This window comes from Cyprinus carpio, chromosome A22, assembly GCF_018340385.1.
Source record: "Cyprinus carpio isolate SPL01 chromosome A22, ASM1834038v1, whole genome shotgun sequence".
Lineage (NCBI taxonomy): Eukaryota > Metazoa > Chordata > Actinopteri > Cypriniformes > Cyprinidae > Cyprinus > Cyprinus carpio.
This window is the reverse complement of record NC_056593.1, coordinates 7816621-7836187: the sequence shown is the minus strand read 5'-3', so window position 1 is coordinate 7836187 and position 19567 is coordinate 7816621. Positions and strand designations below refer to the sequence as shown.

General features: G+C 33.6%; 3 protein-coding genes and 1 pseudogene across 4 annotated transcripts in view; 2 read left to right on the top strand and 2 right to left on the bottom strand.

The window, feature by feature from the left end:
• Positions 1-19567, top strand: part of LOC109047541 (protein phosphatase 1 regulatory subunit 29-like) — a 905211-nt gene that overhangs the window by 579699 nt on the left and 305945 nt on the right. The window lies entirely within an intron of this gene.
• The window catches only part of LOC109046565 (beta-1,3-N-acetylglucosaminyltransferase manic fringe), a 788629-nt gene that overhangs the window by 592879 nt on the left and 176183 nt on the right, over positions 1-19567 (top strand). The gene's annotated exons all lie outside the window — the stretch shown is intronic.
• LOC109046822 lies at positions 1497-5846 on the bottom strand (annotated as a pseudogene).
• On the bottom strand, positions 8042-12020 carry LOC109046622 (lipoprotein lipase). Its single transcript, XM_042712447.1, is given in 18 exon segments — positions 8042-8093; positions 8234-8283; positions 8286-8343; positions 8553-8587; positions 8589-8621; positions 8623-8661; positions 8663-8738; positions 8994-9016; positions 9018-9032; positions 9034-9116; positions 9440-9688; positions 9773-10012; positions 10123-10228; positions 10340-10519; positions 10604-10651; positions 10654-10764; positions 10766-10794; positions 11827-12020. Coding segments are annotated over 18 exon segments (1533 nt in total). The 5' UTR covers positions 11933-12020.

Genomic DNA, 19567 nt, shown 5'->3' with positions numbered 1-19567 from the left:
GACGACAAGTAAACATCTCTCCAATTGGGTCCTTCCAACTGGCAAAAAACACTCCCTGCAAGCAAGAAAACATTACTTTTGAGGGAACTTATGAATGTTCAAAACATCTGACTGACATTAAAGGCTAACCAGATGCACAGCTGAGAGTCAACTGCATCTGCCCAAACATGATTTGTGTTTACTTAGCCTCTTCCAGCCATGTGTCTCACACCATTGACCATTACAAATTTATTTTAACTCCACTGCTGATTTGAGAATTAAATACTGTCCAGCTTTTCAACCATAAATCATTGTGCTCTCAGTAACTTTTACACAATGTCACCTATGTTTATTTCAAAGAAATCCAAGAACATGACATTCTGATTTTGAGAAAGCCGGATTATCTCAAAATAGTTAATGACAACAGATGGCTATAGGTTCATGGAAATCTAACAAAGACAGCATGTTTTTTGGGAATTGCACAATAAAAAATACAGTATATGTTAACCTGTGAATGGCTTATTTATGGTTGTCTCTGCACATTTGTTTTCTCCGGAAATCACAGGTTCAGAAGGATATCAGGAAGGTTAAAATTTTAGTGTTTCGCAAACTTTTGGCTATAATGATTGGTATCGCGACATCACTTTGAGATGCTGGATTTGCTGTCATGATTTTATCTCTTCATGTCGTCCTTGAGGTGGTTACCATGATATGCTCTAAGAACTAAGTGACATTTAAGCTTGAATGGGTAATTGTTCCTTTTGCCCAACAACATACGAAAACATTAAAGATTTTAAGCAATGATATTAATGTAAGTGTTCCCTCAGAGAAAACGTGCCCATGTGTTTTACCTAATAATATTTAATCTGGACATGCTCAAGACAAGAGCTGTGGGAATTCTTATAATGTGACGTCATTTTAGTTAAAAAAAAATTTTTTGCCTAAAAGGTCTATTGCTTGTTGCCAATAGTGTAGCAATAGCCAAACAAATACTACTTTAAAAACCAAGCAGCTTTATGTTGGGTAAGATGATTCACCAGATTAACTTGAACCTGTTTTGAAATATGTATAATGGCGTACTTAAATTATTTTAAAGACAGAACAGATAATTTAAGACAATGCTTGAACAGTGTTTGCTGGTAGCCAGAAGCATCATCGTTACAAATAACTGAATTAAATTAATTTACACTAATGACTTAATTCAAACACAAATCCAGTATTATTTTAATACAATCAATCACATTTTCAAGGTTTTTCAAGCATATGGCTTACCTTAGTACAAACGTTAGTAATCCATTTGCATGAATCACATTCATAGCAACACATACATATTGAATACAGTACAGTCAGTGCAGTTGCAGATCATTAACAGCTGTATAAATACATTTGTTTAAGTGCTTCATTAAAAATCACTTTGTAAATCTTTCCATTGGCTCTTCAATTTAAGCCTGTGTTGGAACAAAGAAAACTGCAGTTATTAGAAATATTTTAGTAAGCCTAACTATAGTATGCTATTGTCACCTTTTAGATAAAGACCTCCACGGCTCCTTGCATGTCACAAATACAACATCCTGAGCTGAACTTCCCATTTGTGGATCTTTCAAGCACAACACAATTCTAAAAAATAAAGAGTAAAAGCACTTAAAAGTGGGTGAATGTCAATGCTTAAAAAATAAAACATCAAATCAAGTGGCTGTAACGAAAGCAAACTTTTCAACCAAAACATTTCACGAAAATTAGTTTGAAATGATAAAACATTAGATATGTTCAAAAGTTAAGTTTCTGGTAGCAAAATGTTGGTAGTTCATTAATGTGATGAACTACACCTAGTGTTACTCTGCTAGGACACCTGTGTAACTTGAGGAGAACTGACTTTCTTGAGACCAATTCATTGAAGTCACTGAGCAAAAATGGTTTAGAAATGTGAATCTGAAGTATGTGAATGCTTTTTATGTTCACTATATCTAGTAAAAATGTTAAAAACATACTTCTTTTGTGTCTCCCCGGCTCTGACTCTGATTTTATGGACCTGTACGCCAGAATTCTTAGAATCTCCTTACCACCACGAGGAGAGCAGAGAGAGTAAAGAGGATGTGGACTCTTTCAACTTAAACTTCAGCATCAGTAGATCTCCAATGTCCTTCTCGGTTACCACAAGGAATGAATAAGTTTTTATTGGCGGTGATCTTCTCCTGTCTGCTTGATGAAGTTAGTAAAGATGGTTAGCAAAAGGAATTTGACCGGTATGCTAACTATAATAGTCATCTCTAAAAGATATGATTATGGATTACTCACATGTTTAACTTGAGAGCTTCTGCTTCGCCATTGGTACCATAAAGTGAGACTGTCAGTGTTGGCTCCATCGCTAACTGATTTAGTTTACCAAGGAAATTGATTTTCAATTGATAGTGGAAAACTGAAATTAAAAAATGACTAACCAGTGTTATTATTGTTAACTAAGACTAAGACCATTTAAAACAAAACAAAATCTTGAAATAAAATGTAAAAAACATATTTCAGCTAAATGTCAAAGCAACATTTCAAATTTTCGTACTAAAATGTCTAAAACAACAACAACAACAAAAACTGAAAAGTAAGGGTACATTTAAATGACAATAACATACTTCACAATGTATTTTTTTTCCTTTGCATTTTTGAAAAGTTTCACGTACCAACAACAAAATTATCAAACTGTTCCTTATCCACATGGATCCGCGAAAATGACTAAAAATGCTGTATTATTCATGCCAGGCCAGTAGTTGGCGATGTCACTTTGTAAAGAAACTTGCGCATGCCTATGGACTGGACAAGTAGTACGCATGCACATGACGTCACCATTTTCACAAATTCACATTCAAAAACATTTACTTTGAAACCCATTTTCAAAAGGTTGTTTTTTAAGTTCCTCAAAACGCCATTGTCCTCTAAATGAAAATGGTACTATCTAAACGCCAGCTACAGCTTTTTTAAAAACTATATAGACATATTAATAAAACACAACAAAATTGTTTAAATTCCTCCTCTGAAACTTGACACTGACCTCTGAATCGCATGGAGCCTCGTGTCTTGGTGAACATCTTGATGCTTCTTGCCTTACGGACTTTGCTGGCGTCGTAGCCCACAGTGTTGCAGCGGTTCTTGTGACACTGGAGGCACATGCCGCAGTTGAACATGTCATTGCTCCCACAGCTGTATGCTCTGCTAGCTTCTCCCTCATTCAGCAGAGAGTCGATGAACAGGTGGACGGACCTCTCATGCTCACATCTGATGGCATTATTTAAGGCTAAGGGTATTAATAACATAATTTATATGATTTTAAACTTTTGTAAATATGATCTTTTTAGTCATATAAGTCAATAACCTGGTTTTTAGCAGAGATGAACAATTTCACTGTAGAAAGGTTGTAGCAGGTTTTAATGTAAATTGCCAAAACAAATTAGAAATCCAGATCAAGAACCTACTCCTGATACACAACTAATCTCTTTTCATCTTTGGGAAAGTTACAAATAACAGGCATTTCTTGAAAATTTGTGTCAGTGCAAAATCCAATATTTTATTCATAGCAAAATTCATAGCATTGCTACGATAAATATGCATTTATCATTAATTAAAATTTTAAATAAAACAATTATAATTATATTACTGTATTTTTTTATTTATAAAATAAAATTATTAGAAATGTGTAAGTGAATATTTTAACATTCATATTTTAACTTGTTATATTAATATAACAAATATATTATTAAATTAATATATTAATTAGATTAGTTAGATCTATCTATCTATCTATCTATCATCTATCTATCTATCTATCTATCTATCTGTCTATCTGTCTGTCTGTCAACATTTTATCTAGTGTTATTGCAATTTATAAATGTGTGCATGTATTATGTATCGATTTTTTTCATATTTGAAATATGTTATAATTTATTATATTAATTGTATTATATTTTTATTTAAAAATATACAATGTTTAATATATAAAAAAGGTTAAAATATTTAATATTTTAAAACATATTTTTTAATATTAAATATATGCCAAATTTCTATGATGCTACAATCTTCTTTCAAAAATAAACAATTCAACAACCAGTGGCCCTATGTGCATGAATGCATTCTCTTCCCACATATTTTGGAAATATTTAGGAAATATTGGGGTAAATGGTGAGGAAGCATATAGAATTGTGAAAAGTGCTATACAAATAAATGTAAATTTAACTGAATTTCCCAGATAAGAATCTTTACCAAGTATTCCATAACTGGCAATTTTCTCTAGAGCTCCTCTCAAGTTGCAGCCAGGCTGGAAGCTTCCTCCATTAGGGTATATGTCCACATGGCCGACCGGCTGCTCGATACCGATACTGAGACCCAGAGAACCTTGAGTGAATGTGTGAAGGACTTCTACAAAATGGGCATAATCTGGGGACAGCCGTCTGTGGGCATGGACCCCTTCAAAGTTTGGTCCAGCTGGGTCTAGACCTGCAAAAGATTTTCCCATATGTTGTGTTCAAGACCTGTTCTAAGATTTATTTCCAAAAGAATGCCAATTAACCTACCCGTGATTCGTCCAACTTAATTGGTTGCATAACTTCCTGCAAAACCTGCAACGTGGGCGCCAAGACTGTAGCCAAGGAGGTGCAACTTCTCCAGAGGAACGTTGGCAGACTCTATGAATTCAACATGGGCACAATAATGCAAATTAAAAACCTAGAATTGCAGTATGTGTAATTTGATTTGATTTGACTTGCTAACACAAACCTCTAACCAGTCTATGAAAAGTCCGATCTCTTGTCCAACCATCTTCGTGTTTTTTGCTGCCACCACATAATAGTTCTACGCCGTGTCCAACCAGTCCACAACAATAACATTAGCATCCTTCTACCTGTTATAAAGTGTGGCAACCAGTTTCTCAACCCAGCTCTCAAACAATCCACTTACCTAGGGGACAAGAGCTAATTTAACACTAACATATGGGACAGCTTGAAAAAGAATCAGCTGAATTTATTGAATGTTTGTAACTGTTGCTTTACCGTCCACCCATGAATGACTAAAAAGGTTTTTGAAGTGTTTTTGAAGTTGCAGCTGCTGAGAGTCTCTGGTTTGCCACGCACAATGTAACACACATCATCATCTGGTTAGGACGGGTTTCTCAGAGAAAACTTGACATTGGCTTTGTTGACATCTGACAGGTCCCTTAGATCCTCCAGGAAATGATCTATGTAAAGATGATGACCATTCAAAAAAAGAATATAGTACTATTAAAATGTACTTTAAATAAAATACATTAAAATACATTAAAAGGGCAACTTAGACTGCAATATCAAATAAAAAGTTCAATATTTTTGTATAATTTTAAAAGAAATGTATTTTATAAAAAATTCTAGGAAACTGAGTATGTAAAAATATAATATCAATATAAAGACATCAGTCATTAAATTTTTTTAATTGAAATAAATAATAAAAAAATATAAAATTAAAAACGTAATAAATTATTTTGTAATTTTAAAATATATGTTATAAAAAATATGTATTATAATTATAAAAGTGTGGATGTACAGATATATTGAGATATAATATTAAAATAAAATTACTCTAAATTATTGTTATTTATTATAATTAAAAACATTTTAAATCCAATTAAAAATAACATTTGAATGGAAAGCATTAGTAATTGACAATCTCACATTTTTTTCTTTGTAATTAAAAAAAAAAGGAAATATATACTTATATATATATATATATATATATATATATATATATATATAGTATATATATATATATATATATATATAAGTAACAAAATTATATAGCTCTATACATATAATTCATTATGTGCCAGTACCCTCAATGCTCTTAGCTCTTTGCATGCATTTTGATAGTCATCCCGTAACACTCAGACCCTGCCAAAACTCTCAATGACACTTGCACCATGGTCATTCCTTCCATTTGTTATAACAAAGACCAGGCACCAGAATTGCTGCTTTCATCCAAAATATTTATTCAGTGAACAAAATATTATTTAATAACCTGTCACATGCTCTTTAGCAGATGGAAATGCTTCTAGATACCACTGTCCACCGTACAAGAACTCAGAGCTCGAATATGATTTCTAAGAAGAAATAGAAAGTGATAAATCAAAATCAGATTCAAATCTCCATATCTTTTATGTTTTTATTCCTTAATGTGGTGAACTGGCAGAAGTAGGGTATATTCCAAAAATTCAATGCTGAAATTTCACAACAGTCTTGCAGGAGGTTCTGACTAATGAAAGTATTGTATTTTTATTCCATTTATGTGGTGAACTGGCACTTCCAAACGAAAAAGGGGAGGGGATCTTAAAAAACAAGCTCCTTGTGTTTTGATTCAAGGTTGCTGCACGTGAGTTGCTCTCCCTTTAAAACAATGTGAGTGAGTCAATTCACATTTATTTTACACACACGTTGTTGTTATTTGAATGGATGACGCTCCATTCACATAACATCTTATATGAATGGAGCTAACATGAGCAAAACAATGACAGATTGATGTCTTTTAATGAATTTGTATTAGATTAGATTAAAATATATTTAAGCAACACATTTTCTGAAGAGACTGAGGCCTTGCCAAATAAGTTTTTAAGTTTTTAAAAATTAAGTTCCAGAATTCTGTTTTATGCCATGAAATTTGCACCCAAATTTCAAAATAGTTTGAATTAGTTTGAGACCAGAAATATCAAGAACATTCGAATTTAATGCAGACAATTTGCACATAAAATAAAGATTTAAATGAAAAAATGCAAAGCACTTGTATACCGTATCAATATTTATTAAAATGACATCATACAGTGCACGGCATATAGATTCATATGATCACAACTGATTCATTTCATTTCCTTCCAGTGACTTCAATCAGTCAATTGATTTGTTTATATAAACAGAAACCATGGGATACATATATTATGTGCCTAATATACAAATATATACATTTAATAAATAGGAAAAAGGAACAGTTTTGGTGTATTTGTGGCTATTATGTGGGGCAGTCAACCCTGTCAGGCCTGGAAAACTGTCAACGTTTCTTAGATCAAATGCATCTTGTTTTACTTCTTGACTGGCTCATGTGTAAACTAAAGTTATCATGAAGGGGGTGCAGGTGATGAGAAACAAAACAAAAGTGGCAGAATCGTTTGGTTAAATTTGCTTTTACCAAACAAAACTGAATTGAAAGAGGTGACAAAAAAAAAACAAACATAAAAAAAACAACAACAACAACAACAAAAAAACAAATAAAACAACAACAACAACAAAAAAAAAAAAACAAAAAAAAAAACTTAAAACCTTCAATCAAAGGGAGGCAAAGGCTTTTAAAATGACCTGTGCCAGACACAATAACCTTAGAAATGAAAGAAAGGTAGACATTTGAAGAGCTGTTTGTAAGTATACATAATAACAATTACAAATATTTACAGTAATCATTTCATCTTGATTCAGCAGAGAGAAGATTTGGTCCCATTTTTTGTTAAAGCAATTCATTCAGACTGATTTTCGGTTGCAACAGACAAATTAAAGAGGATTAGCATAGCTAGAAAACTGCTTTGGTAAAACCTAATTCACAGTACAACCCAACAAAACGGCTAAATAACCTAGTTATTTAGTTTCTAAGTGGAATTTCAAGAGTAATACTGATAAACCAAACAAACGGTAATGTTTCAAATGGCATCTTTCTCCAAAAGAAGAGTCTCTTTGGTGGGCAACTAGCCAATCCTTTTAACTAAGTGCAAGTCATTTTTAGATAGACTGGAACTGATTACTTGCATAAATATGTTGCATTGAGACTTGATTATCATTTTTATGGATTAACGACGTAGTAAAGTTTGTCTAGTACCAAATCTCAGATGACCTGTGATGTGTCTCAAGTGGTATCCGAACGTAACTGTTTTTATTTTAAAACTGCACAGCAGCAATGTTTTCAAGATGGGCTTTCTTGCAGGATGTGTTTTTTCTGAATTACTAAACTGATCCAGTTTGCCCTGGCAGATTCTGTGCCAGATCCCAGAAGAGGCGGATTATGACGTGTGTGTCTTTTACTCGGTGCTCTGTTTGAATGAACTTCCATCCATCTTCAACTTGTGCAATCTACCAGTGTAAAGTGCAAAGGGTTTAGTCAAACAAAACTCATCACAACAAATAAAACAGGAATATAATAACTGAGCAGGGAAGGTCACTTTTAGAGGGCCGTGTCAACAGATCGGGGTGGACAGCAAGTGGAAATTTACCTCTGGTTTTTGCGGCTCGACTGGGCTTCTTTTTCTTTCATGAAAGACCGCGGCCCTCGCCTCCACGGGAAAGGTAGGAAAATTCACCTTCTTTGGCTCTGAAGATGATTCTGGAATTAAAAAAAACACATACATTTTGAATTCTGCACAAGTTTTAAAGGTATATAAAATAAAAAACAAAAATAAAATGCGATGCAATGCATAAAAATGCACGATTATAATAAAAAAGAAAAACTGTGTATTAATGCAAAATAACATATAATACATAAAATGGTATAAAGAATGTTTAAGATGTCAAAAAACATGTCTCTCTGCTTACTTAGACTGAGTTTCTCCTGATTTGACGCGTAGTTTTACGGATGTGGAAGGTATCTGGGTTCCACCATGGGCCAGCTGATGAGGGTGTCTTTCTCCCAGAAAAGTTTTTACGATCAGCAGCTGCTCTCCGATGTCCACATCCGTGGTAAGCAGGAAAGACACGGTGGTGTTTGTGTTCAAAGCAGGCCTGTGGAATCAAAAACCATCTCTATCACTTTCTCTGTTATCTCAGCACAGCACGGAGTCCAATCTGAAGCAAAACATGGTCTAAAATAGTTGCACGACCGGATTTTTGCTACATAAGTTCATAAAAATCACTGAAGCCAAAGAAAAGTCTCTGGATCTTTCTTGGTAAACATCTTAACGTTGCATTTTTTGAGTAATTTAGAATTAATGTGAACTAAGTCCTGACATAATCCATCAGGAAATGCTGCTATCTTACATAATGTAGGGGATATTTTCCTTTCTCGCCGTGGATTCCGGTACAATGAGATCTTCATGGGCTGATCAGTGTAGCTTAATTTTGTCTTGCCGAAGAAGTGGACCTTCACTTGATATTGGAAAACTGTGGAAAGATCATATATTTAGAACAGATTTTTAAAAAATTTTTAAAAATCACTAAAAATAAAATATTGATGTTTTATGTTTAAAAATTTAAAATATATTTTCCATTAATTACTTTATTTCATTATAAACAAATAAAAACTAATTTATTCAAATAATAAATATAATATAAAATGATATTTTATGTATTTTAAATTAAATTAAATCAAATAAAATAAATGTATATAATTAATTTATTATTTTATTTTTATTTTATTACAGTTTCATAAAATATAAAATACATTTTACAGGAATATATATATATAAATTTTGGGTGCCCTTCACCTTTATATGGCATAACATCTCTGGTCTTCATGTACATCTTGCTGCTCCTGCGTGTGCGAATTTTGTTGACTCCGTAGCCCACCTTGTTGCAGCGGTTCTTGCGGCAGCTGAGGCACATGCCCTTGTTTGAAGCTGTCTTTTTGGAGCTGCAACGGTAAGCCAAGCTTTCTTGCTCCTGGTTCAACAGCGAGTCGATGAACAGGTGGATTGGAGCGCATTCGTGGAGCATTTTCACGATCTGATCCATGTCTGTGGAGAACCAAGAAACACAGTGAAGCTTGTATTTTGTGATTTTGAAATCTAAGAACGTCATAGGAGGATAATGGAACATACTTCTTAAACCACTGGTGGCCACCATCAACACGGTGTTCTGGAGGTCACAGCCGGTTGGAATGTTCTCTCCGTTGGGGTAGACGTCTATGTGGCCCACTGGCCTCTGAATCCCAATGCTGCGATCTGGGGAACCGCGGGTGTTGGTGTGAAGAACGTCCACAAAAAGGGCATCATCGGGGGAAAGAGTGCTTTGGGCATCTGCATACTCAAAACTAGGGCCAGCAGGATCCATGCCTGAAGATCCAAGAAGATTGGTCCATTTTAATGGTTGGCCTTTTGCATTTTAAGGGCTTGAATAGTAAAATAGAAAAAATGACACCCAAAGAAACAACATCAAGTTAACCTGTGATTTCTGTTAACTTTATGTTTGGTGAGAAGTCCCAGCGATTCCTGCTACATGAGCACCAGACTGTAGCCCAACAGATGGAGCTTCTCCCAAGGATAGTCAATCTCAGCCTGGATGAAGAAACAAGACAAGATAAAGTTGACTGCATAAAACAAACTCTGTACCTTCATCAGATGCTCTTCACCTTGATGTAGAACAAACCATCTCTGAGTTTGACATACCTGTAACCAGTTGACAAACTTGGCCACGTCCCTCCCCACTAGTTTGGTGTAGCCGGCTGATGTAAGGTAGTGTTGTTGCGCACGGGACAGCCAGTCCACCACAATCACATTGGCTGTTGGCTCTCGTTCATACAGGGCTGTTACCAGTTTGGGAACCCAGCTTTCAAACATACCCGTAACCTGAGATGAAATCATTGGAGTCATGTTTTGCACTGCTTTGCACATTAATTCAAAATCGTCAACAAGTATAGTAGAAGCACTCACCGTCCATCCGTGAATAACTATGAAAGTCTTGTTATCTGGATTGAAGTTTTACATCTCTTGATGGTTTCAGGTTGACCTGGAACTATGTAGCATAGATCGTCTTCGGGTTCTTCGCTGGTCCTGAAGGAAAACTTGGACACTATATCACTGAAGTCCGTCAATCCATTCTGTGCCATTGTCCATGATGTTATCTGTCCAAAACCAGATCAACAATGAGTTTAACAGCCAGCAAGGTAAGTGCCGCATGCTTACCTTAAATGCTTTTTACTTGTAAGAGGCTTATAAAAAATGTAATTACTGAAGTTGTAAAGAAGCTTATCTCGCATGTGCTTATACTCTTCCCTAATTTTGTATATGAAGAATTATTTCCAAATGGCAAGCTTGGATCCTTTCCCAGTGCTTGACTGACTATACATTAAAAAAAAAACATTTTACTGTAAGTCCTTCAATATGAGTTCATAACTGACTTTTCTGGCATATAAACAGAGTCTCAAACAATCATTCGACCTGATAATTACTGTACCATATTTTTTAAAAGTACAACAAATTAGATTTTTTTTTTTTTTTTTTAAAGAAAATTAAGTTTTATAGATAATGTTTACAAATCATCAAGTTTCATATGTCATAATATATATTGTAAGGTAAATGTTAATAATAAAGATAATTTGCAAGTGCCATATGAATAATAAATGCTACTTAAAAATACAAAAGATTAATAAAAACAAGAAAAATTGTTTTACTTTTTTTTTGTTTTTGTTTTTTTTACAGAAACCAACATGGTTTTAAAGACATAATAATAATAATAATAATACAATATAAAAATAATACTTAAATGTATAAAATGTATACATTAAAAATACAATATATATATATATATATAAACTGATTTGTGAAATCCTAATATTTTGCACCATCCAACATTATCTTCTGATACATAAAAGTTTACATAAATACAAAATATAAAATACAAATTCATAGAAAGATGAAGTATACATTTAAAATACAATAAAATGCAGTAAAAGGCATGTTTCGTTCATAACTTAAGTGATCATACTGGTGCAGTAGCATCGTTTTCTGATATCTGTGTAAATTGATATTTATTAATCGACTTCCCCATTAAAATATTCTAAGTTAGGCACCGGAAACGTGAAACTGTAACACTATTTAAACTTTATAAACAAGTTTCATTCTATGCTTTATAAAAGAAATAAGCTTATACTTACTAAAAGTGGGAAATTCACTCGTTGGCTCAATCGTAGTTGCAGAACCCGAGGATATGTAGACAAAAAACGTCCAAGATATAAAACAAGCGCTGCTTACTCTCCCCATATTAATAAAATTATAATGATCACGGATGCAACAACTTATTAAATTAAATCTAAAAGGCGTTTTGAGATCCTGGTTCTGTACCGCGTTACAGCGGGTTAATATTTCCAGTTGGGGGTTAGCAGCTGCTTTAGATGACCTGTGTCCAGAGTTTCTCTCAAGAGTTTAAATCAGAACCGCTACAAACCTGTCTTTCTCCTCCCGGCGCGGACCGCATTGCAAATCACTGAGAGATTCTATTGGTCGAGAGAGGCGGGGTTACACCTGATATGGACCAATAAAAGGCCAGGAACCCCGCCATCAACTAACTCATCACTTACTTTACTTACAAAACTGTGGATGTGAGGCCCCTGAGAGTCTACAAACAAATCAATTTCTCAAGGGGCGTCGTTTCTTTCATGTTCCCTGTGACGTCTTTCTTTTCTTTTCTTTTCTTTCTTCTTCTTTCCTTTTCTTTCTTTCTTATTTTCCCTCCCCCGCCACACAGTCATGTATGTGCATTCCTTAGTTGAATTATGATTAATATTTTTAAATTAGTCTTTTTTAAATTGTTTATTTTTACACTAAAGTCTTTCTTATTTAAAAGTTACATCAATTAAAAGTAACTATAACTGATTGTTTAAAAAACATTTAAAGTGTCAAAAAATATGAAAAACTGAATTATATGACTGTAATTAGTCACTTTATTAAATCTTAAAATGAATCAAGGACTTCTGTCAAAGTTGTGGTAGATTTTTATATAATGAAATACGTTTTTTTCTTTTTCTTTTTTACTTATTTACTTACTTACTAGTTAAATGTTGGCAATATTCCTGCCTTTCAAATCTGACTATTCCTACATTTCTGATAGATTTTCAGATTTATGGAAAGCATTCCTGTTTGATCATCACAGTCTACTCAAGGTCATCACAACCAGCTGATAAAATCACCCACACTGTTTGATCAGCGCTTTGCAACAAATTAAAATCGTACTTTTTATTCAAACTTTGTACACTGTGTTCACACAGAATGAACTAAAATACACCTGCGTGATTATTTGCCAACTTAAAAACCAACATCATAATTGAGTGCTTCCTCTTGGCAGCATATGGAAGAGGGTCACAAATATCAGTGTGATTTCCATTCAGGGAGACGGTCAGTGGGCGTGTTTAGCCATGCTGCGTCTCATTGGCAAACAGCATTGAGCTGACAGAGAGCCAAGACTTTTGAATGTTTTAGCAAATCACTGGCTTTTTTGAGAACAAATATACAGGTACAAACAAACAGCCTATCAGATATCTCAGTACTAACTTGTACTTTTCTGAACAATTCTGGAATGTCATATTTTGGCACTTCTCTGGATTTCTTTTGTTTGTCTTCATCTGGACGCAAGGGCTAAACAAATACATGCAACTCAGTATTGAGGATTAATGCTAAAAATAAATGCAGGAAAAACAAATGCACGTGCCCTTTCATAAACACACTCCACTTATAAACATTTATACTCTCATCCTGTTCTCAGGAACATGAAATAATACAGAGAAATGAACCACTGTTCCTTTAAAAATGTGACTTACTAAAATTTGAAGACCTGCTTCCTGAGGTGTTTTTTATTTTCTGAAAAACCATTGCAATGACTGATTCACACAGTAAAGGAATAGTTCACCAGTAGGACATCCAAGATGTAAATGCATTTGTTTTTCCATGTTGTTTCCATGTTGCTGTTTGGACTCTCATTCTGACGGCACCCATTCACTTGCTTTGGTGAGCAAGTGATGTAATGCTACATTTCTCCAAATCTGTTCCTTCCGCCTAACAATCCTTTATGGTTATGGTTTAGTCACATAGTAATCAAAATTAAAATGTAGTAGTTTGCAGTGCTCTGGTAATATAATCATAATGAAAGACTGAGATGTTAGTTCCCACATAAAACTTTCACAGTTTGATTTGTACTTGCAAATCTCCACATTTTGTGTTTTTTTACATGTATTTCATTTTCTGGAACATTAAGATACCAGTATGCACTTGCATGATAACGTTTAACTACAGTTGTTTAAATAAATGAGATTTGTTCATGTATAAAGTGGAATGCACTGAATACAACAACATCAGACTCACAGATTTGCACCTTTTATCTTACACCACGGGGATCGGGGAAATATGTTAACAGTGATTCCAAATGTTTGCAAAAGCACTAAATAAAACCCACCTGGTCAAGCCCGTGACTCAAACTTCCAAGGCTTTCATCTCTTTAGTCTTATCCTTCATTCCCATCTCGAGGTTAGCAAAGCTTTTCATTTACATAAATGAGGCCAGTGCAGTCCGAGTCTCTTGATAGTTGCATCTACTGCATTCATGATGAAACATTAGGATTGCAGAGTCAGATCCCAATGGGCATGAAACCAATGCCCCTTTCAGCTGTGAATGTTGTAACTTTGTCTGCTTAAACCCTCAAAAGTGGTAGTTGGAAAGATTTAGATTTTGTCTTGTTAAAGCCTATGAAACCTATAAAAGATTACTACTTTAAAATAATCAAATATATATTAGGGCTGTCAAATGATTAAAATAATAAAAAATTAATCATAATATAAATAAATAATATTTTAATGTATTTATTTATTTTTATTTTTATTTTAAGAATTTTTTACAAATATTTGTATGCATTCAGTACATTCTGAAGAAAGAAAATTATATAATTAGTCATTTTTTTAGCCACCCTTATAGTAAGAGGACGTGAAGAGTCTATAAAAATAATCAGAAGTCTCACTTCTCAAATTTAATGTGTAAGAGTTTTCTTAGTTTTTTAATAGAATGATTAATTTAGACTACATTTGCGTCAATCATTGGAAGACATGTTGAAAAATTATAGGCCAATGACAATGCAAAATGTCAAATTATGACAAATACAGATGCAGAATGAAATATGAATTGTCAGGCAGCTGTTATTCATGGAAAACAATGACAATGCAATTTAGCTCCTATTATGAATAAGGTGGGGCTTTATACAATAATAGAGTCGTTTTTAAAGTAATTTCTGTAAGATTTTAAAGATACAGATTTTTTAAAAATTATTATATCAGATGCATAATGTGTAATTCCATTTGGCATCTTAATTCACTGTGCTTGGAAATTGTAAATCAACCTACAAGGTGCTTCTATATAAAAGGGTTCACATTTTAAGATTGTAGATAAGAATGGAATATATATACAGTATATATATATATATATATATATATATATATCTATATATATATATATAGTTATATTAATATATTATATAATATATATATATATACAGGTCCTTCTCAAGACCAACAAAAAAAAAATTTGCATATTGTGATAAAAAGTTCATTATTTTCCATAAATGTAATGATAAAATTAAACTTTTCATATATTTTAGGATCATTGCACACCAAACTGAAATAGTTCAGTGTCTTTTTATTTTTTAATACGTGATGATTTTGGGCATACAGCTCATGAAAACCAAAATTCCTATCATCAAAAAATTTAGCATATTTCATCACATATCACAATAAAAGAAAAGTGTTTTTAATACAAAAAAAAGTCAACGCCTTCAAATAATTATGTTCAGTTATGCCTCCAATACTTGGTCGGGAATCCTTTTGCAGAATGAGTGGCTTCAATGCGGCGTGGCATGGAGGCAATCAGCCTGTGGCACTGCTGAGGTGTTATGGAGGCCCAGGATGCTCTCGATAGCGGCCTTAAGCTCATCCAGGAGTGTTGGGGTCTTGCGTCTCTCACTTTCTTATTTCTCTTCACAATATCCCACAGATTCCTATGGGGGGTTCAGGTCAGGAGAGTTGGCAGGCCAATGTGAGCACAGTAATACCATGGTCAGTAAACCATTTACCAGTGGTTTTGGCACTGTGAGCAGGTGCCAGGTCATGCTGAAAAACGAAATCTTATCTAAAATATATGAAAGTTTAATTTTATCATTACATTATGGAATATTGTGATTTTTTAAAAATTTTGTATTTTTTTTTGAGGGGGATGTGTATATATTTTTATATATATGTGATATAAATAAAAAGAAGCCTGGCAAAAATTCTAGCATTCAGTAAAAAAAAAAATTTCATCAAAAATGAAATTTTTGCTATTGTAAGAATAAAAAAAATTTCTTTTTTTTTTTTTTTTTTTACTAATGTCCTACTTAAGTACATCTATGTATTTAGATTTATTCAGGAGGGGTTTAGACATTTTGACAGAGCAAATACAGGCTATAAGCCTTCCGGCAGAATCCAGTCACGTGCTGATGAGGGCTTTCTCTCAGCGTGAGATAAGCCTCATTGTTGGCTTGAATGTAAGTAAGGGATGCCCCCCCCCCCCCCCCCCCCGAAACCGTGAAGTTTCAGCGAATGCATATGGATTAGCATTACATTCAGTTGCATCGCGTTTGGAGTCCTTTAAAGGGCGAAGTCATCCCTAAATGTATATGGTGTAATAGGTGAGCACACAGCTGGACGACTTGCAGCTTTTCAGGACGAAACTGTGGGAGAAATCCAAAGTCTTTAATCTTGCCCCTGATGAAGAACACCCATTGGCCCACCATTTTTTATTTTTTTTTTGGATATTGAAAGCGCTGTTGTAGAATAATCAGATGAAAAAATGACACCTACAGTGACTTTAATCCCCGTTGTGACATTATATCAGTTCTGTGACTTTTAAAAAGTGATGAATGCAAACTACAGCCCAATGCCGACACATCAGGTCACACGGCGCTGAATTGCAGCGTAGGGCTGTTTCATATGGATAAAACACGGATTGTCAGTAGGGGTCTCTTGAGTTATGTTTTTGTCAGCGATACGATTGCTGTACATCTCCCCTTGTTCCCACCAGAGCATAGTAGAGATCTCTGTTCCATATGCCACATATGTTACGCCACATGTTCATGGGTATGTAGGCCTAATAAAGAGCACACAACGAGAAGCTTCATACCACATGCATGTTTTGTCATAATAACTCTCAGTGGTAGAATTTCTCTGTAATTTGAGAGAAAGCTTCATGCAAATTTCAACATCAATCCAACGTTTGTATACTACTAAGAGGGAAAAGTCTCTGTAAAATGCGGTTTGGGGAGCATGTTTGTTGGCCCCCCATTTGAAAAACAATTTTGCGTATGATGCAAATCATAACCCAACAGTCCTAGATGTTGGCACAAAACTGTTAAATCAAAAAAAAAAAAAAAAAAAAAAGGTATAAAAAATATTATTCATAATGAAGTTTTTATTTAAAAAATAACTTTAAAATAATAAAAAAAAAATCATTAAAAAGTGTGATTACTGGTGTACAGGCACAATATTAAAGTAACTGTACATTAAAAAATAACCATTGTTTACTCACATCATGTTTCCAGCTGTTTTCAGAACTTTAGCTTGTTCTGGCAAGGTTCGCACAAAGTTATGAACAAAAATTCTTCCAAGATTGTTAGTAGAACGCTAGTTTAAAGTTATTTCATTTTTAATAATGTTATCAAAACGTTAACCCAAAAATGTTATTTATACATTGTTCGTGGAACATTTTTCTAAAACATTTTAGTTGGAGGTTAGATTTTTATTTTAATTTTTTACATTACTTACTGCTCGTTTCAGATGGTTCAAAAGCAAAAGATTGTTCAGAACTTTCAAAAGTAATGTTCTCATAATGTTTGCAAAATGATCTAATTGAATATTTTCTTAATGTTTTTTTCTAATGTTAACATTATAGCAGAACATAATGTTATAATACATAATATTATTATAATAATACGTAATATTAACATAATGTCAATGTTTTTTTTTTTAATGTGAACGTTCATATTTTGGGTGATTTCAGGAATACAAAACGAAATGAATAAAGGATCAGAGGATAGTAATTGTCCATATTAAGATGGTTTTTTTTTGTTTTGGTCATTATAATAGATAAATTAATAAATAAAAATAAATAGATTGAATGCTATATTTGAAGTCTTCTAAAGCGATTTGATAGCTTTGTGAGGAAAAGATTACAATTGTAGTCATTATTCATCAAAAATCTCATTATTGATTCAATTTAGCTAACTGGCTTGTTTGGACAGTTCATTTAAACAAACTAAAAAAATTGAGTCACTTAATCCTGAACTTTTTTTTCTTCTTCTTCTTCTTCTCTCTCTCTCTTTTCTTTTATGAAATACTTTTTTTATATGTTATATTTTGATTTTTTTGAACAACTTTAGTGTAATTAGAAGTAGCCCCCAAAACTGATAGCATATACTTGTTTTAAGCTAAAAAAAATACATTTTGTTAGCGTTGTAGTGTGAAATACAGCCATTTCAGAGTACCCATAACCACTATTTGGCATCACTTATAGATATTTACCTGTCTTACGAGTCGAGTTTGTGTGTGCGACATCTTGTGGGTAATCGTTTGAAAGTTTGATGTATCTTATGCAGCAGCTCATTCCAATGGGCAATGAAATGGCCCTCAAAAACTACAGATGCCCGCTCAAAACTCAGATTTACCTCAGTGTTGTGCTTACTGCGTTTCACAAGTCCTCACTCCCAGGAACCATCACACTGAAGACGCTGGTTCAACCTCTCCCTCGGCACCTTTCACAATACTTCTGATTAGAGTATGCCAAGATCATATCCAAATGATTTGTGTGGGTTTCTGGTATACTGCCCTTGCCCATTTGCAAGACAAAATCACAGGGCAGGGCAACATTTTTCTGATGTCTGTTGGATACTTTTGGGTTTTCGTTAATTCTATATGTCTTTCTATACTCATTTCCAAGAATGACTCTTCCACAGAATCACTGTATAAGGATGGTTTTCACAGCTTGGGATAGCTGTGTCTTAGATTGCTCTCTGATGTTGCAAATTGGATGCCTGCCATTGCAAAATATAGTCTATCATGCTGTGTTAACAACATGCATCATTTTTGTGCTTGAAGGGTTTCAGCCCAGTTTCTTGACCGATACAGACTTCACTAAGAAGACCAGTTACTGTTTTGGTTTGAATGCGTGTCTTCAGACAGGATGCAGGGGCCTCTGGCTGTTTTCAGAGAATAGAGCAACTGGAAGAATGTTTTTGCATGCAAGCAGAGAGCTCAGTGGGAATAGGATGGATTAACTTTTGGAAAATTAAGTTGACAGATTTGGAAGAGATTTATGTTGGCAAGTCAACTATAATAGTACCATTACTTAGTCAAGTTGATTATTCATGTTTTTCATTAAGCATGTAATTTTTATACCAACAGCTGCACTAAATTCAGCTGCATGTAATAATGGCGATGGTGGCGCCACCTGTCTGCCATTGGTTGGACAAACCCACATGAAAAAATACTATAGTAATTTATAGTAAATACTAGTGTTTTTGAACCATACTATAGTCTTTAGTAATTTTATGTTATTTGTTTTGTTAATTGTGTTTTTGCTGTGGTAATTATAACAAAACTATAGTAAATATAAACAAATTACATTAGCCAATACTGTATTAAGTTTATATTTTATATTCTACTACAATTCACTACAGTTTCGTGTAGTAAAAACTAAAATATACTACAGTTTGTAGTACAGTTTATCAATTCACTGTAGTTAATTACTACAGTATGCTGTAGAATTCATTAAAAAGTGTTGTAAATACTATAATATAGCCTATACAGTATAATACACTTTACTATAGTA